This window comes from Polypterus senegalus, chromosome 1, assembly GCF_016835505.1.
Source record: "Polypterus senegalus isolate Bchr_013 chromosome 1, ASM1683550v1, whole genome shotgun sequence".
In the NCBI taxonomy this organism is placed as follows: domain Eukaryota; kingdom Metazoa; phylum Chordata; class Cladistia; order Polypteriformes; family Polypteridae; genus Polypterus; species Polypterus senegalus.
In genome coordinates, this window is record NC_053154.1 from 275,345,048 (window position 1) to 275,370,882 (window position 25,835).

At 39.1% G+C, this 25,835-nt stretch overlaps 1 protein-coding gene across 1 annotated transcript in view; it reads right to left on the reverse strand.

Annotated features, from left to right (window-relative positions):
• The window catches only part of LOC120542366 (metal transporter CNNM1), an 87,323-nt gene that overhangs the window by 43,054 nt on the left and 18,434 nt on the right, over positions 1–25,835 (reverse strand). Inside the window, exons 2-3 of the mRNA XM_039774772.1 lie at positions 4,325–4,468; positions 696–836 (exon numbers count right to left, since the gene is read on the reverse strand). Of these exons, the coding sequence (XP_039630706.1) occupies positions 696–836; positions 4,325–4,468 (285 nt within the window). The remainder of the gene's footprint in view (positions 1–695; positions 837–4,324; positions 4,469–25,835) is intronic.

Consider the following 25,835-nt stretch of genomic DNA (forward strand, 5'->3'; position numbering starts at 1 on the left):
GATAATGTTACAATACCTCATAGTATTGGAAAAGGCATAATGGTTGCACTATACTGGTTGCTGATCCCTCAGCAGAGGTGTGATGATTTTCCTAAAGGATCTCTAAGAGAGTTTCTTATCCATTCAAGCAGCTGTACTACTCATTTACTGCTTTAGTAAACCGCCAGCTTGCTTAGCTGTGACTGAACTTAATACATGGCTGTGTGTTCTGGTGGGTGGTTACCTTCAGTGACATGTGCTGCCCTTGCTGAGGGGCCGCTGAGATCAGCTGTACTCCCTGAAAGGGTAAGCCTGGGACATATGCATAGGATACTGGGAATTACTAGCAGCGGTTAAACAGCTAGCTGCTGATCAAGCTGGTTAAATGTTAAAGACATTATTGAGCAAATGTGTGTGCTGTCATTAATGATCAGCCACAAGTGCAGGCAAAAGCACAAAAATACTCAAAATGGTGACAAACTTTGTAGTGTGCAATGCTGTTCCTCACCTTTAGGGATGGCTGCTGTGTGCTCATCCACATCAAAACTAATCTGCATTTGTAAGTAAAAAAAAACCAAAAAAAAAACGGTTGACACTATAATAAAAGTGAACTGAAATTCAATAGAAAATAAATATTTGTAGGTTTTATGTGCTTGAGACCAGCCTGTAGTTTTAGCACAGTCCAGATTTGTATAGCATTGACATGTACCATTTACCTGTAGCAAGAAAGCGATGTGTTGCAAGGAGAAGTTGTGGGGAGATGTTGATCTTCATTTCATTCTCAGTGACTTTAAACAGTGAAAAATCTTGCTGCTTTCTTCCATGATGAGAAACCTTCCTCTTTGTCCGATTGTCAGCTATGAAAGGAAAAATCATACTGAGTTATTGTAAGGTACTGTATACTCTTCTGCCATTTATTATTAAGTGGACCTTTTACACTGGATCAAAACAGGAAAGTGAGTAACTGTAAATCTTTATTAACATAATCTATTAAATTTTGTTTTATGATTCTGCTATATTAATTAATAGTGCTGTAAGAAACAAATTTTGAGAATTTTGAGTATGCAATGCCGAAACTTAGAAGTCACCTAAACGTGACTACATAAGAACAGCAAGGAGTGCAGGAGTATGCAATGAGTGAATGGACAGCAGCAAAAATCAGAGAAACGGTATGTGAGATTATGAGTGATATACAGAGAGAGGGAGAGAGTAAGCGATGCTAAAGAATTATACTTGATAGCCATCAGAGCACAGTACGCTAGGTCAAATATTAAAAATTGATGCTTCAACTATCCATTTTGAACGAGTCAGAAAGAGAAGGAGAGAAGGAGGGAGAAAATATTTCAAAGTATTATTCTGGCAACTACATCAGTTATTTTCAGCTCTTAACGGTAACACTAGGAAAAAAAGAAAGCAAAAATGAAAATTGATAAAAATAAATATAAGATACATAAAAACAGAAACACATCAGTAGTTTCATTTTTTTACTAGTTTGCAGACTCTGGGTAGTTGTGTTCACCTAGCAATAAACTTTACTGGTTGTTTAGTAGAGGTACTGTCAACTAATTGTGCAAAGTGTAGCTTGTATCACTTCATTGTTAAATGAACTTTCTAAGCCATCTTCTCGGATATAAAATGTGGAATGGTTTCATTTACAAAACAAAAATGTATTAAAATGCCTTGCACCTTGGAGATCACTGAAGAATAGCTTTGAAAGCAGCCCAAAGCGCTCATTAAAACACATGCAGTCAGTAGTGGCATTAAGGCTTTACTGTTTAAGTAAAATCGTCATCTTTGTATGCATCACTGCTATTAGAACTAGAATCTAAATTGCTGTCACTGGTCATTTCTGGAGATTTCTTACTTTTATAACGCAACAAACGGCGTTTTTCTGGCCACAATTTTCTTTCTGACTGCCTTTTACTCAGCTGTCCTGCTGCGGCAAATGGTGCCCAACGGCTGCCCTCAGTTGCTGCTCATTAACTCACGGATGACGGTGTGTGTGTGACTAGCAGTGGACATGTTATCTCAGGGATAACAGTAAAGGGGTTAAACTGGATTAGATCAGAAATATTTCTTTAAAAACAAAGAGCAATTTTTTTTTCATTCATCCCTGTGGGACGATGGACTGCAGCCCAGGTTAGCCCGTGCAAAAGTCAGTGAGAAAGTCGATCAATTTAAAAAAAATAAATAAATTCCTGTTATTTGTTTCCCAAGGCAGCAGAAATTTGAAAATGCTAAATGGAATACAAAGTCTTATAACAAGTGATTGAGCAAATTTTCAACAAAAGCAACACATCAAAAAAAAAATAACTTTGAATACTTTACTAGAAACTTATAATTCTTAAACAAAAACTCTTCTTTTTGAATCATTTTTGAATAGAGTCTTTAATTTATTCTTAAACTACAGAAAGCAATGCAAAAGTATCCTGTTATGTGAAATACAACATGAAACACAGCCTGACATCATCAAAACAGCAGTAGCAGTGGAATATAAAGAGCAAATTAATTAATCTTGAAAGAAATAAGGCACGAAAAATATGACAAAAATCAAATCATCATACTTAACATCGAACTCATCAAGGATCCTGCAGTACCTGTTGTTGTACTATTTTCACATTTTCCTAAGTTTTGAACTTCTTTTCGAAGATGAAGACGCCTTTTCTGAAATATGCGTACTAATACTTTACTTTCTGCTTGTGCCTCTAGGAACGGTTCATATGCAAAAATACAACCTAATACAATATTGTTTTACAGATTTATTTTTACAGCTATTTTTTTTGCTATATTGTGGATTGTTCCTTTTTGATAAAATATTTCCTTATATTACATTACATCCTTACATTTGACTGTGTTATTTTGAATTATTTCAAACTGTACTTGTTTGCTTTACAAATCCAGTTGTGGTAGTTTGTTCTATGAAGCATGCCATATAAATTAAAGGTTAAATAATTGAATTGTTAGGTTTGTTTATTGTTTAATATCTTACTCCATCACAGACAGCACTTTCCCTCTTACCCCATCTTCCTACCTCTCAATGATCACTTTACATCACATTCCAGTTCCAAACTCCAATAATTCTACTAACTCTTCAATCCTGACATAACTTTGGCATCAGAGGTAAGTGTGTAATATTTATGTTCCCTTGGCTCTAACATTTCATAAAGTGCCAGCTCGAAATGGCAGTTTTTGGGCTATTCACTGTAAGCTGCAGTTGAGTTCCTTTGGCTGCCGTCTGTCAGCCTACAGGAGTTTAGCCGACCTCCTGCCACTTCTCCGTAGTCTCTAATTACTTTGGTGCCCTCTAGCCTCCTGGAGGCCCCTGTCCTCTCTGCTGCTTGGTAGTGGTATTCCAATTATTAGAGTAGATTGTAAACCTGTTACAGACATCTAAGTAAGAAAAGAGGAAAAAAGTGCCTAGCCTCCTCCCTGAGGGCTTCCATTAATTCAGCATATTTTGGCCTCTAATTATTTGCCCTGGTTAACAAATTTCAAACATTATGAGACCTCTAAATTGGCCTTCTGCCCCGTCTGACATCAATTAGTGTGCCTACAGTCAACTCAGGACTTCTTTCTTTGTGATCACCTGCTTGCCCTCCAGCTACCCTCTTACTGATCCATCTATAGGGAGCTCACCCTCTCCTTAGGTAAAAAAATATAATTAGCTTTTACCCGCATTGGTCTTCTGTGCCCTAAAAATATCAAGTCAAATGTGTAGCAATATGGCATTCTCCATTTTCCCTGGATCATCCAAATAGTTTCAGGATCTTCCTGACAACAGTTGCATGCCTTCCGAGAGGCAAGCCTTAGTAGCGTATTAAGGATTTTATGTATTATTTTAATGCAGTGTCTTAAATGGCCTTAACCTGAAGGCATATGTTTATCTCCCTGCGTTCAGAAAGCCCACACCTAACTCTGAAGGCATCACATTGCTTATTACAAAGACTGCATATTTTCATTAAAAATAAAGAAGGTTTGTAATTACCAGAAGTTTATGTTCTGCTGCTGATGTCAGGGAAAATGACTGTTTTAACTGAGAAAAAAAAAAGTTCAAATCTGTTCTTGAAAAACAAATCTTTGATTTAAAAAACATCATTATTAAATTATATTTTTATTTTATAGAAATTTGTTTTAACTTTTGTTCAACTGGAGTGGTAGCTCTGGCAGCTTAGTAAAGTCATATAGTTAAGTTACATGCAGAATCTACACCTGCAGTCTTGGGGATGCCATTCCTGTTTTTTAGTCACTATGCCAAACTGCCATCTTGAAAAATATGCATCCGTACTCGAAATTGAATGCCACTTTGTACCAGAATCACAGAAACATTATCAGTTTAGGGACATACTGTAGAGGTCAGTTTCATCCAGAATCTCGGATTTGATGATCTCCTCAATGACATCTTCCAGCGTGACTATACCCATCACCTCATAGAATGGGTCCCCTTCACCTTCATTGTTAACTCGCTGTACAATTGCAAGGTGGGATTTGCCTGCAAGAAAAGAAAACAAAAAAGAAACAAGAACAGAAAGCAGACATGTTTAAATCTTATTATTCGCGGTACTAACAGGCTGTTTGAGTTCTATTTGTGCTATTCAGGCCTTGTCATTTCCAATTTACTTTACATGGTATTAACAACTCCCCAAAGAAAAGTAGGATTCACTCTGGATTAACTAAAAGTTTTATGATAGGCAAGAATCAAAACCGCTTAGCATAATATGCTGTGACTGGTTTGTGAAACACATTTCAGGCTGGACACAACAGGAAATTATTCAAATTATTAGAAATTTCTAACTGTTTTTGGGATCATATTGCATTTTTATGAAGTGAGTGCAAGGCACTTGACGTACTCATGGATCACCTGCAGGCCTGTAACCTTCTGCTTTCAGTTTCAAATTCTCAGCCAATAGGCTGCTCTGTGTGCCAAGAGATAACTATTCTAAAATAGTTTACATAAAGTCGTATCTGTATAGAAGAAATGGAGTGTTATATTAGTACATGTCATATTATAGGCACTGGCTCTAGGGCTGATAATATAGTTTTAAAACATGGATAGATGAACTAGATATTTTCATATTTCCCTTTTAACATGCCCAAATTGGCACTGACACTAAAAACATTGGAAGTTTAGTGAAATATGATTTCATAAAGAAAAACAGAACCAAAACAAATTACCCCCCTTTCAACACAAATATACATTTAAGAAATACTGTTTATCCAAAAACACGATGAGTGTTCACAAAATGCTTATTAAGAGAAAAAAAAGGCTTTTGATTGACAAATATCCATCCATTATCCAACCCGCTATATCCTAACTACAGGGTCCCGGGGGGTCTGCTGAAGCCAATCACAGCCAGCACAGGGCGCAAGGCAGGAAAGAAACCCTGGGCAGGGCACCAGCCCACTGCAGGGCACACACATCCACACACTAGGGACAATTTAGGATCTGATTGACAAATAGTAAAATGTAAATTCTGGAAAGCTGACAGGTGAAAAAAAGGAATTTTGGTATATAGTGAAAAACTAATAATTACTACAGTCTCCTTTCAATCCGATATTATCTGAATATTATTGAGGTAAATCCTGAAGAGGCCCAGCAGCAAAATAGCTGCACTGTAAAACTCCAAAGCTCATTGCAAACATTAGGCCACACATAAGAAAGTGTGCATTTTGACATTCTGTCATGGTAACAGTTGGTGGTATTATATGAAAGAATAAATCAATAATTTAATGATAATATTTAATGTTACGTAATTCAGCTTAACATTTATTTTTCAAAGAACATTAAAAAGTAATTCATACCTTGATGATGAAGCTTATAGCAAGATTTTGTTCATCTACTCAACTATTTTAAATATAAAGGCTACAATTGAAAAAGATTATATTTTCAGAACCTTTTAAGCGACAAAACTCAGCTGTTAAAAACAATCCCTTCATTCACCAATCATAAAGTCTGTTTAACAAAATTACAAACTCTATTCCAGCAGCATAAGGCACAAGTCAGTAGCCAAACCTGAACAGGGATTTAGTCACTCACCCACACAGCAGACTTTCTCACAGCATGGGAACTAATTTAACTTTGGGATTTGGGAGTAAAGTACCTGGAAATAAAAACTTGCAGATATAGCGAAAACAGACAGATGGTGCCTGGGCCAGGATTTAGACGAACGACATGCGAGCTGTGAAGCAGTAGCACTAACCACAGCATCACTAAGTTGCCCAGAAATCTTTTATACATCTGTTTTCAAGCCTATTTAATCCAGTTATAGGGACAAAAGATGGTGGAGCTACACTCTAGTTTCCATGAGACGCAAGACAAGAGTCAGACCTGAATGGGACTCCAGTTCATAGCGGAAAATGTGCAAAGGCATTGGAACAGGGACTTACAGACTCACTAAATAATCTAACCTTCATGTTTCTGAGATATACACATGCATGACGTGGGAAAAAAAACAAATTCAAATCTTAACAATGCATTTGCAAATATCCATTGACGATTGAAAAATATGTGTGTTATTTTAGTTGACTCCATGTAAATCATGGTGAAAGAATAGGTGTGTTTATTTAAACAACTGTGTGCATTAGTGTGAATGAGTAGGTGCTATGATGGAGTGTTTTTAGTGTTTTTTCTGTGTGTCAGATTAGGCATTACTGTCACCATCCCACATCTGTAGTGGAATAAGCGAGTTCATAAAATAGATGGACAAAAATGGACTAATCTGTTATACAAACCTTAAACAATGTAAGCCTCCCAACATTTTCTTAACATTTAAGAGTACCACAGCCTGTGATACTGATGAGCCACAATATGAGTTTTCTTAGTTAGTTATTCATTCTTCTTTACTGAGACCCAAGAAAAGAATAAATAAGAACTAAAAAGTTTAAGTCAGAACTTGATTGATCCACATTTAGTCGATATACCAGCTAGGGGCCAAGATCACCTTTTTCCTATTTTTAAAATACTGCAGTTGTGCTCTACCCTTGTCCTTTGGATCAGTCATTCAGATTTCTTTGTTTTCAGTTTTGAGGCCAAGGGCCTTGAATTTCTTTCCAGTCTTATGCATCTCTATGTCAATTCTAGTCCCTGCTGCCAAGGAAACCCTACTGGTCAAATGATGCTACCACTAATATAAAATGGAGATACTGTGTGTACCTTAGCATTTAATACAGAACATAAAACCTAAAGCCACATATCTGCAGGATTATTTAGGTAATGGTTTACAAGCATTTACTGCACAAGTATATATAGAGTGCAAGGCAGGAACCAATCCCGGGCAGGGCGTCAACCAACCGCAGATACACACACACATATATATATATATATATATATATATATATATATATATATATATATATATATATATATATATATATATATATATATATATATGTCACAGGCGGCTGGGGGTGGAGCTCAGCTGGGACGCCTGAGCGGATCGGAGGAGGGCTGGTGCCTCCTCCCGACCACGAGGGGGCGACCGCCTTGGTTTTGTTGGTGGCCTCGGGTAAGGGGCTTGGAAGCCCAACCCTGCAGGGGCCCATGGCCAACGCCAGGCGGCGCCCCAGTGCCTGAAGAAACCTGGAGCCCAGCACTTCCGCCACACCAGGAAGTGCTGGGAGGAAGAAGACAGGGGACACCCGGAAGGCTTCCGGGTGCGCAGCCGACACTTCCGCCACACTGGGGCGTGTCTGCGGAGGAATGCTGGGAAGCAGCTGGAGCACATCCGGGGTGTGTCATTCGAGAGCGGAAGTCAGGTGGAAGATGACGGAGCTGGAGAGAGGACTGGAGGCGGCCTGAAGAAAGGCTTAAAGGACTGTGAGAGGCCCGGACTTTGGGGGATCGGTGCTGGAGGCACTGGGTTTGTGTGCACTTTAAACTTGTAAATAGTTGTAAATAAACATGTGTGTGGTGGAAGAAACGATGTCCGTCTGCCTGTGTCCGGGTCCCGTTCATAATATATATATATATATATATATACATATATACAGTTAGGTCCATAAATATTTGGACAGAAACAACTTTTTTCTAATTTTGGTTCTGTACATTACCACAATGAATTTTAAATGAAACAACTCAGATGCAGTTGAAGTGCAGACTTTCAGCTTTAATTCAGTGGGGTGAACAAAAAGATTGCATAAAAATGTGAAGCAACTAAAGTTTTTTTTTTAACACAATCCCTTCATTTCAGGGGCTCAAAAGTATTTGGACAAATTAAATAACTGGAAATAAAAAAAACTCTCTGTCCAAATATTTATGGACCTAACTGTATATATACTGCGGGGGGCTGGCACCCTGCCCGGGGTTTGTTTCTTGCCTTGCACCCTGTGTTGGCTGGGATTGGCTATACTATATATACTATATATAACTATATATAAAATATATATATATATATAATATACTATATATAACTTTATTTAGCCAAGGGATTCTTATGTGCCATACAGCAATATATCCAGGCATCAACTGCTCAACCTGCTTAGCCCAGTCATTTATCCATGAGGACCCTTTTTGTTAAAATATTTCAAAATAGGGGAAACCTGAACATCATACTTAATCAGATACTGGTTTCATTTGTTGAAGCCTCAAATGGTCTGGATAATGTTGCCTGAAACAAAGCATTCTGCAGTAGGACAGCCATACCTAGTGGTAGTGATGGCTTAGGAAATTTATATACGGTGAACCGCATTGAGCTCCCAGGATTGGTATTGATGTATTTGTACCTGTCCAAGATTTACCCCAAAAGTGTTGCTACTGGGACACATAACACTCCACCATGGTATGTTACTAGAGAAACCTCAGACCAGGAATTTTTGAATAATACATTTGTCATGTACATTGTCATATTGTTTGCCTTATCGTAACTGATTTGATGAGGAAATGAGGGGTGCACTGCAACTCACTTGCCTGTCTTTGTCCTCTATAGTCAACAATTCAACTACCCAAGGGGAGAACACTCAGTCGCACCTACTCTGAACCTCTCACCTCGCCTCTTACAATCCCCAGGTCATACAAACCTCATTGCATACCAACATGCTGTTTTCATTTTGAAAGACCAAGGATTACAACTTGCCGAAGGCAGTAGCTTTGTCAACCCAGCATCTCTTTATTATATTGTACAACCTCTTGCACCGAAGGCAATAACTGCAGTTTTCCCACTTGGAACCTCAAACTTTTTCACATCTCTTATTCTGATTCCTTTACATCATAACATCTTACATATCTCAGTGTCACATGTGCCAAATACACAGGCTCCAGGGGTCATTTAGCCAGGATTAAATCCCAAAACATCATGTTAAACCCCCTTCCAGTGCTGTCAGGTATATTGTTACCTGTTGGATTTTTGAGACTTTATCCAATGCCCCACTTTATACATGTGCCACCGAGTGTTTCAGTCAACCAAACTACTATATAGCCTGGAACCAGGGCTGCGATTGCATGTTGAAATTCTGTCTCCTTTTCTTTTTCAAATGCTAATAGAGCTTCAGAAAGTCTGGGTTTGCCTGTTTCACCAGGGAATTATTGCAATGGTGTTTATGAATTTTGTTCTATTCTATGCAAAGGGTGCCTCTCAGAACATTTGCAGAATTTCTTTGAACAGTTTCTCTCTTGCATGTTTTAATAGTAATTCAATAAACAGAATTCTCCTTGGGACTTTGCAGTTAATTTTATTACCATTTTTTAACAAATGGGAGATAATGGGTTAGGGTGTCAAAAGAATGGTTGCTCAGCTGCTTGATGAATGTTATGGCTAGAACACATCTCTCAGTGAAAATTCTGGGTTACTTAATTACTCTGTAGAGCGCTCATGTTAAAACTCTGATCATGGAGGTCCTTAGTGGCTGCAGGTTTTTGTTTCAGCCTATTTCTCCATTAGTTTTTTTTTTTTACCTAGCAGTTAAACAGAAATGAGATGCATAATGAGTGAAAATATGACCAGCTAAGAAAGGGGACCTGAAAATCCAACAAATTTCTTAATTAAAGCTAATTCTTGTTGTTATTGAAATCAGTTAAATTCCAAGGTTTGTTAGTGTTCATATGTGGCCACCATCAATATGTTTTATGGATCAGAACAAAGTAATATTTCTCAGACATTCAACTGATGGCCTCATCTTGCCTGAAGAAGAGGCCTGAGTTGCCTCGAAAGCTTGCATATTGTAATCTTTTGTAATCTTTTTAGTTAGCCAATAAAAGGTGTCATTTTGCTTGGCTTTTCTCTACATCTATAATAGCTAACACGGTACAACACCCTAGTACTATCAGGTTAGCTTGTTATGTTGGCTAATTTTACATATCATTATTGTTTGATTGTTGATTAAGGAAAAAAAAAACTATTGAGGATTCTGAATCTTAAAAAGTAAGTCAATTAAAATTAATTTAAAACAACAGTAATTGGCTAGCAAATAAAAAGTGACAGGAATGAAAACCTGCAGCCACTGCAGCCCTCCAAGAGCTGAGTTTGGCACCCTGGTATAGAAGGAAAGGAGAGTGGGAAATGAAGGGAAAAGAGAGGGACAGAGAAGAGTAGTCATGAAGAAGAGAGTGAAAGGAAGGTGTGGGTGCAAGAGCAAGGCTCAAGACAAGTATGAAGGATACAAGAAGTCAAAGGAGTAAAGAGTAGGGTAACGATATTGTTTTATTTTAGAGTTATGCATTGTGGTCCCAAACAGCAGGCTATTGATGGGTTATTTACTGCTTCAGCTTTACATTATTTCAATAAAAACAGTCCCTGCTGACCACCAAATGCAAATTTTGCATTTCACTCTTGTTAGTCACTATAGGAACCTGATCAAGGACTTTGTTAAATGGTGCGACTCAAACCACCTACAACTGAACACCAGGAAAACCAAGGAGTCGGTGGTGGATTTTAGGAGGATCAGGCCCCTCATTGACCCCATGATCATCAGAGGTGACTATGTGCAGAGGGTGCAGACCTATAAATACCTGGGAGTGCAACTGGATTATAAATTGGACTGAACTACCAATACTGATGCTCTGTGCAAGAGAGGACAGAGCCGACTATACTTCCTTTGAAGACTGGTGTCCTTCAACATCTGCAATAAGATGCTGCAGATGTTCTATCAGACATTTGTGGCGAGTGCCCTCTTCTACGCAGGGGTGTGCTGGGGAGGCAACATAAAGAAGAAGGACACCTCACACCTGGACAAACTGGTGAGGAAGGCAGGCTCTATTGTAGACATGGAGCTGGACAGTTTAACATCCGTGGCAGAGCGATGGGCGCTGAGCAGGCTCCTGTCAATCATGAAGAATCCACTGCATCCACTGAACAGGATCATCTCCAGACAGAGGAGCAGCTTCAGCGACAGACTGCTGTCAACGTCCTGCTCCACTGACAGACTGAGGAAATCATTCCTCCCCAACACTATGCGACTCTTCAGTTCAACCCGGGGAGGGGTAAACGTTAACATTATACAAAGTTATTGTCTGTTTTACCTGCATTTTTAATACAATAAAATATAAAACCTGCACTCTTTAATATAATATTGGGTTTTTTTTATCAGTATGCTGCTGCGGGAGTATGTGAATTTCCCCTTTGGATTCATAAAATATCTATGTCTTCCGTTGAAGTGCACAACATTAATAATCTGATAACAAATATTAATGCACGTAAAAAATCTAGGCAGTGCGGCATAAACACCAATAATTTAATTGAAATTACTACTTCAGATCAACACTGCATTAAGACTATAAAAACGGATTGTAGATTAAATAAAAAGTACACACAGAGCGGCGTTAACAAAAATAACTTAACTTTTGTTCCGATTACCAATAACACGCATAAAATTCAGCTCTGCCCTTCAGAAACATTAAATATGGCACTATTAAATGTTAGAGCTTTAACTAACAAGACATTTTTTATAAACGATCTTATTAGTGATAGAAAGATTGATTTTATTGCACTAAATGAAACATGGCTTAACTCAAATGGCGCGGCTGTTTTAATCGAATCTGCGCCTCCGGATTACAGTTTTACTCGTGCAGACCGCCAGGGGAAAAAGGGGGGCGGATTGGCAAACATTTTCTCGAGCTGATTAAAATGTAAAGATGTTAGTTTTGGTAAATTTAAGTCCTTTGAGTATCTCGCCGTTGTTATTCATGGAGATTCTCACGTTCTAGTATTATCCGTGTATAGACCTCCTAAATATAACGCGTCTTTCCTTGAGGAATTCTCTGACTTAATGTCAATTTTAGTTACAAACTATGACACTCTTAATAGTCGCGACTTTAACTTTCATGTCGACAATCAGTGTGACCAAAAGTAAAAGAATTCATGAACCTCCTGGACTCTTTTGATTTGAGGCAGCTCGTTAATCAGCCTACACATAAAGCAGGTCATACGTTAGACTTAGTGATTACTAAAGGACTTAAAGTTGATATAAAGCAGGTCATTGATATCGGTCTATCAGACCATTTCCTTCTACTATTTAATATAGAAATAAAGATAGAAAACACTCATGAGAAGCATTTTGTTAAAAAACGCTTCTTTGACTCATCAGCAGCTTTAAAGCTTACAACTATTCTAAGCAATCAGTCCGTTTATAATGCCAACTATAATAGCGAGGATAATGTAAATAGTAAAGTGGAAAACTTTAATTCTAAAGTAAGAGCTGCTGTTGACATAGTTGCACCTGAAAAGACAGTTAAAAATCCTCTAGTACTGTTATTCCATGGAAGACCCAAAGAGTGTCTGATTTAAAAAGAACATGTCGTAGAGCTGAGCGTAAATGGAGGAAAACTAAACTAACTATCCATTATGAGATATTGAAGGCTAAAATAACAGAATACAATAACACAGTCCGTCTTGAGAGGCTGCTATTTCTCTAATATTATAAATAACAATGCTAGTAATCCCAGAGTCTTATTTTCTACAATTGATCGTCTGTTAAACCCAGGTAACACAAAGGAATGACCCCAGAATACTTCCAGTGAAACCTGTGAGAACATTGCTGTATTTTTCAATCAAAAAATTAATGATATTAGAGATAACATAGTATATCTCCCCAACACTGCAGAACCTCCAAAGCCCGGTACTCCATTATAAACAAATTAAATGCTTTCACCAGGATAGATTTACCTGAATTACATAGTATAATCTCTCAACTGAAACCCTCCACCTGTGTCCTTGACCCAATACCAACCAGGTTTTTCAAAGAAATATCAGGCGTGCTAATTGACAATATTCTGGACATAGTTAATTCGTCATTAGATACGGGGGTCTTTCCAGACTGTCTTAAGACTGCTGTAGTTAAACCCCTGCTCAAGAAAATAATCTTGACCCCTCTGCCTTTGAAAATTTTAGACCCATCTCTAACCTGCCCTTCTTAAGTAAAATTCTAGAGAAGGCAGTCATTATGCAGTTAAATGACCACCTCAATAAACATGCTATTCTTGATAAATTTCAGTCAGGTTTCAGAACAAATCACAGCACAGAAACTGCACTCGTTAAAGTAGTAAATGACTTGCGGGTAAATGCAGACAGAGGCCATTTATCTGTTCTCATCCTCTTAGATCTGAGTGCTGCATTTGACACCATTGATCATAATATTCTTAGAAATCGCCTTAGTCAATGGGTGGGCCTCTCTGGCAGTGTCTTAAATTGGTTTGAATCCTACCTGGCAGGAGAAAATTCTTTGTGAGTTGTGGTAATCACATCTCAAAGACACATGATATCCGATATGGTGTTCCACAAGGCTCTATCCTGGGTCCGCTGTTATTCTCAATCTACATGCTTCCGTTAGGTCAGATTATCTCAGGTTACAACGTGAGCTACCACAGCTATGCTGATGACACACAGCTGTACGTATCAATAGCACCTGATGACTCCGACTCTCGATTCACTAACACAATGTCTTACTGGTATTTCTGAATGGATGAATAGTAATTTTCTCAAACTAAATAAAGAGAAAACTGAAATTTTAGTAATTGGCAATAATGGATTCAATGAGGTTATCAGAAATAAACTTGATGCACTAGGATTAAAAGTTAAGACGGAAGTAAAAAATTTAGGGGTAACCGTTGACTGTAATCTGAATTTTAAATCGCATATTCATCAGACCACTAGGACAGCATTTTTTCACTTAAGAAACATAGCAAAAGTTAGACCTCTTATATCATTGAAAGATGCTGAGAAATTAATTCACGCTTTTGTTTTCAGTAGACTAGATTACTGTAACGCACTCCTCTCAGGACTACCCAAAAAGACATAAATCATTTGCAGTGCAGAATGCAGCTGCTAGAATCCTAACTAGGAAAAGAAAATCCAACACATTTCTCCAGTTTTGATGTCACTACACTGGTTGCCTGTGTCATTCAGGATTGACTTTAAAATACTGCTTATGGTTTATAAAGCCTTAAATAATCTCGCCCCATCTTATATATCGGAATGTCTGACACCTTATATTCCAAATCGTAACCTTAGATCTTCAAATGAGTGTCTCCTTATAATTCCAAAAGCTAAACTTAAAAGAAGTGGTGAGGCGGCCTTCTGCTGTTATGCACCTAAAATCTGGAATAGCCTGCCAATAGGAATTCGCCAGGCAAATACAGTAGAGCACTTTAAAACACTGCTGAAAACACATTACTTTAACATGGCCTTTTTATAACTTCACTTTAACTTAATACTGATACTCTGTATGTTCAATTCATCATAATAACTATTCATAGTGGCTCCAAAATCCGTACTGACCCCTCTCTTCTGTTTCTTTTCCGGTTTCTTTGTGGTGGCGGCCTGCGCCACCACCACCTACTCAAAGCATCATGATGCACCAACATTGATGGACTGAAAGCCAGAAGTCTACGTGACCATCATCATCATCAGGTCCTTCCATGAAAACCCTAAATACAAAGAGGACTGTTTGATTTATGTTAGGTAGATTGCCCAGAGGGGACTGGGCGGTCTCGTGGTCTGGAACCCCTACAGATTTTATTTTTTCTCCAGCTTTGGAGTTTTTTTTTTTTCTGTCCACCCTGGCCATCGGACCTTACTTATTCTATGTTAATTAATGTTGACCTATGTTTATTTTTTATTGTGTCTTCTATTTTTGTATTCATTTTGTAAAGCACTTTGAGCTACATTGTTTTGTAATAATATGTGCTATATAAATAAATGTTGATTGATTGATTGATATCTATCTATCTATCTATCTATCTATCTATCTATCTATCTATCTATCTATCTATCTATCTATCTATCTGGTATATTTTTACAGCATAGATTATGTAGCAGGGAATGGTGCTCTCATATACAAGTTCTGGATTGTTCCCTTTTACACTTGTAGTTCTTCATATGTGTTACATGTAGTGATGAGCGAGCATGCTCGGCTGAACATATGTTCGGCTCGAGCATCGCTATGCTCGGAGCATGGCGCTACTAGAACGAGCACCACCTGTGCTCGTGCGCTATGCTCGAGTCTGCGCCCCGCACGTTTCGAAAGTTGGAGACAGCCAATCAAGGGGCAGGTAAGTACTGCCCTTTACTGTAATGCAGTAGCCATGTCAGGTGCTGGCATTACAGTGATCGGCTGGCCGGAACACGTCATCGGGTGCTATATATGCAGGCACTTTCATATAATGTTTTAGAGCGGCAACTCACCTGCAGGCACTGGCATATTATGTTTTAGAGCGTCATTTTTCCTGTAAAATGTATTTTTTGGGGGGTTTTGGGCGTGTTTTTGTCAGTCTGTTAAAGTGGCGTACAACTCGGACAAACTGGTTCCCAGCAGCGACTTGGGAGTCCAAGATGCATCCAGACATCGTCCCCATGCTGTTCCCGGTCCATTTGGGTGGTGTTTCTGTCACTTTCTGACCTTTTCCAATGGACCAGTCACCCTCCCCTCTTCAGAGCAGGGGGTGCCTGGTTGTCTCCCATTGACTTACATTATACTCGGGTGCTCGGTAGAGCACACGAACATCGCGATGTGTTCGGACCAAACACCCGAACACTTTGGTGCTCGCTCATCACTAGTTACATGTCAATTAGCAGAATTGGACTGCAAAAGTCTCTTTAGTTTGAAATGGTGACTCAAAAAGTATTGAGAGTTGACTAATTTAGAGGACAGAGCTAGACAGGGGAATTTTGTTACGGATTTGAGAATGCAGGCGTAAGCACTAAATGCGCTCTATGGTTCTGCAGAATAAAAGCCAGAAGAAATGCAAATGAGTTTAGACAGCACTGTAAGGGAATCTTACATCAGCCTGGCTGCACACAACAGTGGCATGACACACGGACACCAACGTACAATGCTGCTCTAAGACATCTGTCCCCCAGTACTCCTTCCAACACAATTCACATCACATGTTGTAGCCCATGTGAATTTCAGGTTGAAAGTCAAATATTTTCAAAATTCTACTTTACCTTCCACAGTCATTACTGTTTGATTTGCCCTTTATGGATGTAATAAAACTGTAAAAATGAGTCATTACATAAGCTGAGATTGTCCTACTAATGATATAATGAGCTTTGATGTGTCTACAGTTGCTATGCCTCCAAACACTGTGACCTTAGGTCAGCAGCATCAAATCCAATTTTTTCAGTGAGAATGCCTTCATTCCAATGAGGCTGATAAAATATTTAAGTCAATTACATAAGCTAAATAAGTATTTTTTTAATACATAAAAAAGAGAGGCAGAGGTAGCATAGTACTACAGAAGTGGGCTTTGCTGCATAAAACCTCGAGAGAGTTTGGTTTGATTCCTAAGCCTGGTGATGGTTTAATCTGTGCATTCTTCTCCCACATCTCAAATGATGTGCATTTTGGGTTAGCTGGCGGCTTTAATTTGAGTGTGTAAAAGTGTGTGTGTCATTAGGTGCTTAAAGAACTGGCAATCAATCCAGTGTTGGTTGTAGCTTTTCTCCCAGTGCTGCTAGGATATGCTTTATATCCTTGGTGACTCTATGCTGGAAAAAGCACAAAGAATTTATGGACTGAAATTTGGAAAGACCCAGGAAAGTGTTAATAAAGCACTGCATTCTGCTAAACTTTGTAATTCTTCCAGAAAAATGGAAGTACAGGGATCACACATTCATATTCCTTCTGTTTAAAATGAACTAACATCCTGAATGTTAGACATTAGTAATTGTATTATGTGTTAAAGTATATATCTTTACACTTATCTTGAGTACTAAAAGGAGCTTGTAGTAAAAATTAGCTTATCAAGTCACTTAACTCCAGTATATTTAGTAATGTTCCACATGTATGTTTGCATTTGAAATATTAGCTTTGCTGTTATTGCTTTAGAGATACGTGAACTGTGAAAAAAAAACAAAAACAAATATTGCAGTCCTACATAATGGACACATTTTGTATATTTGGAGCTTTTATAGCTTCCAGAGTGAACAATTTCCAAGATGAAAGGTACATTTTAAGCAAACATTGTGTTAAAGGATATTATCTTTGTAATTAAGTTAAGAATTGTGGCAGATTTAAAACAAATCCAGCTGTTGCCCTGTGCTTATTGTTCAATATGGCCCCAGCAGAGAGAGCTTTTTATGATCAGACTGGCTTGATGTGGAAATTGAGTATGACAGTTGGACTGTATTTCTGCTACTACACCAGATTACTGGTCTAATCTTATAGGACAATTCTTTTTCCTTTATGCATAGTCAATCCTTTCCAGCTCGGCTTCAGTGAATGGTCAAGGATTTATTCCCTGCAGTTGCTTAGGGAACTGTGTAAAGGGCTGATATGCCACTGCTGCTCCTGCTGCTGCTGCTGTTACATACAGAATTACATCAACATATTGTTATATAAGTCCCCCTCCTTCTCATCCCTAGAGGAGACTGTAATCACATGGTAGCCCCCTCTTATTATTCAGCATGTCTACCTTAATATAAGATATAGTATTCATTATAATATTCACTTTAGTCATGAGCTATTGATTACTGCTTCATCAGCACTATCCACAATGCAGAGCTTGATACATGCTGGGTAGTAGAAAATCACCTACTCACTACTGTAAAGTAGTTTGCAATAAGGCAATAAATATGTTTAAGACTCACTGATTCTAGGAAATCCACTCAAAACACTAAGCCTCTTTGATCCCATGGAAAGCACAACACTAGTCGTTATGTGAAAGCTGGACGTTGTCTTTGGAAAAAGAATGAATAAGGTATTTAAAAGAAAATAGTTAAATAGTAACTAGTAAACAACACCCACTTTGCAACAACCCATTTGCAATACAGCATGGCAAAAGGAGAAAATTAGAATGATATGTTTAAATACGTAAGTAAAGGCTTCCTGTTTCTCCAAAATATTGAAATGAAGCTATGGAATATAACTCCGCTCTTGGGTGGGCCACAGGGGCTATTACTTTTCATGAAATGATTTCTCTTTATTAAATGAATAGATTTGTATATACGAATAAGCCATACATAGAGCAATTATGCTTCTCAATTTCTTAACTCCACACTCAAGCCTCTGAACTATAGCATCTTGTCAACATAAGCTATCTTATATCATTTTTGCACATGTAGCCTTTTCAGAATTGTCATGCTTTGATTATAGTAATCCGTGAGATCACAATCACATTACTGTATTGATAGCATGTGAAATATAGCAGAATTGAGTTTATTTAGGTGCAAAACATGGAATACTAGACATTACCAACTCCAGACAACATCATTTCCAACTCACCATTAACCTGACACTGCAAACCACTACACAAATACAATAATATCTTGAACAAAACATTTACAAACTTCAATAGTTAACTCAAATAAATAGAAATACTATACAAAATAATACAGATATCAGATAGTACAAGTTGATCAAGTATGAAGTATTTACACTCACAAACAGCACAGTTACCAGCTATATGTTGCAAAAACGGTTAGGAGTAACCCAAGTAAGTTTATTTAGGATCTGAATAATTTGAGGAAAGGAGCTCCAGAGAAGGCATGAAGTTCAGGTCACAATAGACCAGTACCTCCTCTGTAATAGTAATTTAATGAACAGATGGCTGCTGGGGTGGGTGGAGTCAGCTGCAATCGTTCCTTCTCTCTTTATCGCTCTGGCGATGAACAGATCTTTTAATGTTGGGAGACAACAGCCAATGATTTTCTCAGCTTAACAAATCACCTGTTGCAAATGAATCTTAGAAACAGAGGAGGCAGAAGGAAATCAAACGGTGATGGAGGAAGTCACAATATTCTCAGTGTTGGCTGAGTAATAATTTAACAATGTACCCCATGATATGCCAAGCTTCTGAAGGTGGTGACGGAAGAACAGTCTCTACCTGCAGCCTACACATAAAGCAGGTCATACGTTAGACTTAGTGATTACTAAAGGACTTAAAGTTGATATAAAGCAGGTCACTGATATCGGTCTATCAGACCATTTCCTTCTACTATTTAATATAGAAATAAAGATAGAAAACGCTCATGAGAAGCATTTTGTTAAAAAAACGCTTCTTTGACTCATCAGCAGCTTTAAAGCTTACAACTATTCTAAGCAATCAGTCCGTTTATAATGCCAGCTATAATAGCGAGGATAATGTAAATAGTAAAGTGGAAAACTTTAATTCTAAAGTAAGAACTGCTGTTGACATAGTTGCACCTGAAAAGACAGTTAAAAAATCTTCTAGTATTGTTATTCCATGGAAGACCCAAAGAGTGTCTGATTTAAAAAGAACATGTCGTAGAGCTGAGCGTAAATGGAGGAAAACTAAACTAACTATCCATTATGAGATATTGAAGGCTAAAATAACAGAATACAATAACACAGTCCGCCTTGAGAGGCGCTGCTATTTCTCTAATATTATAAATAACAATGCTAGTAATCCCAGAGTCTTATTTTCTACAATTGATCGTCTGTTAAACCCAGGTAACACAAAGGAATGCCCCCAGAATACTTCCAGTGAAACCTGTGAGAACATTGCTGTATTTTTCACTCAAAAAATTAATGATATTAGAGATAACATAGTATATCTCCCCAACACTGCAGAACCTCCAAAGCCCTGGTACTCCATTATAAACAAATTAAATGCTTTCACCAGGATAGATTTACCTGAATTACATAGTATAATCTCTCAACTGAAACCCTCCACCTGCGTCCTTGACCCAATACCAACCAGGTTTTTCAAAGAAATATCAAGCGTGCTAATTGACAATATTCTGGACATAGTTAATTCGTCATTAGATACGGGGGTCTTCCCAGACTGTCTTAAGACTGCTGTAGTTAAACCCCTGCTCAAGAAAATAATCTTGACCCCTCTGCCTTTGAAAATTTTAGACCCATTTCTAACCTGCCCTTCTTAAGTAAAATTCTAGAGAAGGCAGTCATTATGCAGTTAAATGACCACCTCAATAAACATGCTATTCTTGATACATTTCAGTCAGGCTTCAGAACAAATCACAGCACAGAAACTGCACTCGTTAAAGTAGTAAATGACTTGCGGTAATGCAGACAGAGGCCATTTATCTGTTCTCATCCTCTTAGATCTGAGTGCTGCATTTGACACCATTGATCATAATATTCTTAGAAATCGCCTTAGTCAATGGGTGGGCCTCTCTGGCAGTGTCTTAAATTGGTTTGAATCCTACCTGGCAGGAGAAAATTCTTTGTGAGTTGTGGTAATCACATCTCAAAGACACATGATATCCGATATGGTGTTCCACAAGGCTCTATCCTGGGTCCTCTGCTCTTCTCAATCTACATGCTTCCGTTAGGTCAGATTATCTCAGGTTACAACGTGAGTTACCACAGCTATGCTGATGACACACAGTTGTACTTATCAATAGCACCTGATGACTCTGACTCTCTCGATTCACTAACACAATGTCTTACTGGTATTTCTGAATGGATGAATAGTAATTTTCTCAAACTAAATAAAGAGAAAACTGAAATTTTGGTAATTGGCAATAATGGATTCAGCGAGGTTATCAGAAATAAACTTGATGCATTAGGATTAAAAGTTAAGACGGAAGTAAAAAATTTAGGGGTAACCGTTGACTGTAATCTGAATTTTAAATCGCATATTCATCAGACCACTAGGACAGCATTTTTTCACTTAAGAAACATAGCAAAAGTTAGACCTCTTATATCATTGAAAGATGCTGAGAAATTAATTCACGCTTTTGTTTTCAGTAGACTAGATTACTGTAACGCACTCCTCTCAGGACTACCCAAAAAAGACATAAATCATTTGCAACAAGTGCAGAATGCAGCTGCTAGAATCCTAACTAGGAAAAGAAAATCCGAACACATTTCTCCAGTTTTGATGTCACTACACTGGTTGCCTGTGTCATTCAGGATTGACTTTAAAATACTGCTTATGGTTTATAAAGCCTTAAATAATCGCGCTCCATCTTATATATCGGAATGCCTGACACGTTATATTCCAAATCGTAACCTTAGATCTTCAAATGAGTGTCTCCTTATAATTCCAAAAGCTAAACTTAAAAGAAGTGGTGAGGCGGCCTTCTGCTGTTATGCACCTAAAATCTGGAATAGCCTGCCAATAGGAATTCGCCAGGCTAATACAGTAGAGCACTTTAAAACACTGCTGAAAACACATTACTTTAACATGGCCTTTTATAACTTCACTTTAACTTAATACTGATACTCTGTATGTTCAATTCTTCATAATAACTATTCATGGTGGCTCTAAAATCCGTACTGACCCCTACTCTCTCTTCTGTTTCTTTTTCCGGTTTCTTTGTGGTGGCGGCCTGCGCCACCACCACCTACTCAAAGCATCATGATGCACCAACATTGATGGACTGAAAGCCAGAAGTCTACGTGACCATCATCATCAGGTCCTTCCATGAAAACCCTAAATACAAAGAGGACTGTTTCACTTATGTTAGGTAGATTGCCCAGAGGGACTGGGCGGTCTCTGGTCTGGAACCCTACAGATTTTATTTTTTCTCCAGCCTTTGGAGTTTTTTGTTTTTCTGTCCACCCTGGCCATCGGACCTTACTCTTATTCTATGTTAATTAATGTTGACTTATGTTTATCTTTTATTGTGTCTTCTATTTCTCTATTAATTTTGTAAAGCACTTTGAGCTACATTTTTTTGTATGAATATGTGCTATATAAATAAATGTTGATTGATTGATTGACCTGGCTTTCTTGATGATGGAGGTGATGTGCTTGTCCCAATTTAATATATTAACAAAAGTAGTCCCCAGGAATTTAAACAACTGACCCATAGACATACTCTGGTTATTAATTTGTAAAGGTAGACAGTTAGTGTGACTTTTCAGTGGAAGTCAGTCCTCATTTCCACGGTCTTAATGGCATTGCTCTCCAACTTACAACAACACCATTCTATAAGGCGGCCCACCTCTCTTTGACAGGAAGACACATCATTATTGGAAATGACCCCCCACTACGGTTGTGCCATCTGCACACTTTAGGATTTTTACAGATTTGTCCGTAGATCTACAGTCATTTGTATAAAGTGAAAGCAGGAGGGGAGAAGGAACACAGCCTTGTGGGGAGCCTATGCTAATTGGCATCGGATCTGACATATAAGGGCCCAGTCTTATATACTGCTTCCTTTTTGACAAGAAACTCATAATTCACTGGCAGACACTGTAGGGTTTATCTAATTGGATTAGTTTACTCTGAAGCAACTCTGGAACATCAGTATTGAAGGCTGAGCAGAAATCCAAAAATAAGATCTCCACATAGGTGTTAGGCAAGTCAACATGCTGAAGAGTATAGTGAAGGCATAAATTAAATGTATCCCCCACTGAACAATGTGCACTTTGTTTTACTGTTTGTTTAGCTTAATATCTATATTTCTGTACATTAGTAATTCATATTTATTGTATTATAGTTGTAAATACAGTATGTGTAAGCACATTAGCCTACTCTCAGTGATGGGTGCAATACAGGAGTAAATTTAGCTGAAGTGAATTGAATGGATTTCTCATAAAGATGACACTTCCATATATTATAAGGCAGTCTGCTTCCCATAATTACTCCCATCACAATGCACCATATTAATAAGGGTTTATATATCATTGATGTCTTATGAATTTGCTGTCTGTTTCTGAGTAGTTGTAATAGAAATATGTTCCCAAGAAAAACACAGTCCTTTATGTGAATATAAGAAGAAGACATCACGTTTATGAAGAGGAAAGTTAGCCAATTGGACTTGGTCTTCAGAACTGTGACTTTGTCAGTTATAAACAACACCGGAGGTTTCTTTTCTAAAATAATGTTGTTACCCAGAGTTTTTGTTTTCCCCTTCTCCATTCTCAATTGTCAATTATTATGCTTATGGGATTCCTTTTGTTAATCATCAAAATTGCTCAGTTTTAATATATATTGTGTGTTCAAGTCTATAAGTGTTTCATAATTTAGCAATTTTCTATTATCCTTCATAGCTTTTAAATATATGCTATGAACCTATACTCAGTACAAAGCAGTATACAAAAGCAAATTTAATTAAGTACCTGAAACAATAACAACACTGGGAAAAAGATGGCTTAATTAGTGAAGAAAGTTATATTAAACATTTTGTAATGGAGACTTGAATGACACCTGCAAACGTCACACAACTGGAAATAAACCTGAAAAGCTCTAGCAAGCATTGCTGATAATTTACTTACAATTTTTAGATTTTCAAATTTGCCATTACCTTACACCTCAAAAAATGAATTCCATCATGTAACACTTCCTTTTTGTATTAAAAGGAATACTATATTTTTTAAGCAATTAGATTCAACCATAACCTCATTTATTTGGAACTCAAAACATCCACATATCTAAAGAGCGACCCTACTGGGAGACTTTAATGCTCACGTGGGCAATGACAGTGAGACCTGGAAGGGCGTGATTGGAAGGAATGGCCCCCCGGATCTGAACCCAAGTGGTGTTTTGTTATTGGACTTCTGTGCTCATCACGGATTGTCCATAACGAACACCATTTTCAAGCATAGGGGTATTCATATGTGCACTTCGCACCAGGACACCCTAGGCCTCAGTTCGATGATCGACTTTGTGGTCATGTTGTAGGACTTGCGGCCACATGTCTTGGACACTAGGGTGAAGAGAGGGGCAGAGCTGTCAACTGATCACCACCTGGTGGTGAGTTGGCTTCAATGGTGGGGGAGGATGCCAGTCAGGCCTGGTAGGCCCAAACGTGTTGTGAGGGTCTGCTGGGAACGTCTAGCAGAGTCCCCTGTCAGAAGTAGCTTCAACTCCCACCTCCGGCAGAACTTTGACCACGTCCTGAGGGAGGTGGGGGACATTGAGTTCGAATGGGCCATGTTCCGTGCCTCTATTGTTGATGCAGCTGACTGGAGCTGTGGCCGTAAGGTGGATGGTGCCTGTCATGGTGGCAATCCCAGAACCCATTATTGGACACCGGCGGTGAGGGATGCCGTCAAGCTGAAGAAGGAGTCCTGTGGGACTCTGGAGGCAGCTGATAGGTACCGGCAGGTCAAGCGGAATGCGGCGTCGGTGGTTGCTGAGGCAAAAACTCAGGCATGGGAGGAGTTTGGGGATGCCATGAAGAATGACTTTCAGACGGCTTTGAGGAGATTCTGGTCCACCATCCGGCGTCTCAGGAGGGGGAAGCAGTACAGTGTCAACACTGTATATGGTGGGGATGGTGCGCTGCTGACTTCGACTCAGGAAGTTGTGGGTCGGTGGGGGGAGTACTTCGAAGACCTCCTCAATCCCACTAGCATGCCTTCCAATGAGGAAGCAGAGCCTGGGGACTCAGAGGTGGGCTCCCTCATCTCTGGGACTGAGGTCACCGAGGTGGTCAAAAAACTCCTTGGTGACAGGGCCCCAGGGGTGGATGAGATACACCTGGAGTTCCTCAAGGCTCTGGATGTTGTAGGACTGTCTTGGTTGACACACCTCTGCAACATCGCATGGACATCATAGACAGTGCCTCTGGATTGGCAGACCGGGGTGGTGGTCCCCATCTTTAAGAAGGGGGACCGGAGGGTGTGTTCCAACTACAGAGGGATCACACTCCTCGGCCTCCCTGGAAAAGTCTATTCAGTAGTCCTGGATGGGGGTCCATCGGATAATCAAACCTCAGATTCAGGAGGAACAGTGTGGTTTTTGTCCTGGTCACAGAACAGTGGACCAGCTCTACACCCTTAGTAGGGTCCTGGAGGGTGCATGGGAGTTTCCCCAACCTGTCTGCATGTTTTTTTTTTGACTTGGAAAAGGCGTTCGACTGTGTCCCTCGGGGAATCCTGTGGAGGGGTGCTCCGGGAGTATGGGGTAACGGACCCCCTGATAAGGGCTGTTCGATCCCTATACAACCGGTGTCAGAGCTTGGTCCGCATTGCCAACAGTAAGTCAAATCCATTTCCAGTGAGAGTTGGACTCCACCAGGGCTGCCCTTTGTCACCGATTCTGTCCATAACTTTTATGGACAGAATTTCTAGGTACAGCCAGGGCATTGAGGGGGTCCGGTTTGGAGGACTCAGGATTGGGTCACTGCTTTTTGCAGATGATGTTGTCCTTTTTGCTTCATCAGGCCGTGATCTTCAACTCTCTCTGGATCGGTGTGCAGCTGAGTGTGAAACAGCTGGGATGGGAATCAGCACTTCCAAATCCGAGACCATGGTCCTCAGCCGGAAAAGGGTGGAGTGCCCTCTCAGGGTTGGGAGCGAGATCCTGCCTCAAGTGGAGGAGTTTAAGTATCTCAGGGTCTTGTTCACGAGCGAGGGAAGAATGGATTGTGAGATTGACAGGCGGATCAGTGCGGCGTCCGCAGTGATGCGGGCTCTGCATCGGTCTGTCGTGGTGAAAGAGGAGCTGAGCCGTAAGGCAAAGCTCTCAATTTACCAGTCGATCTATGTTCCTACCCTCACCTATGGTCATGAGCTATGGGTAGTGACCAAAATGAACAAGATCGCGAATA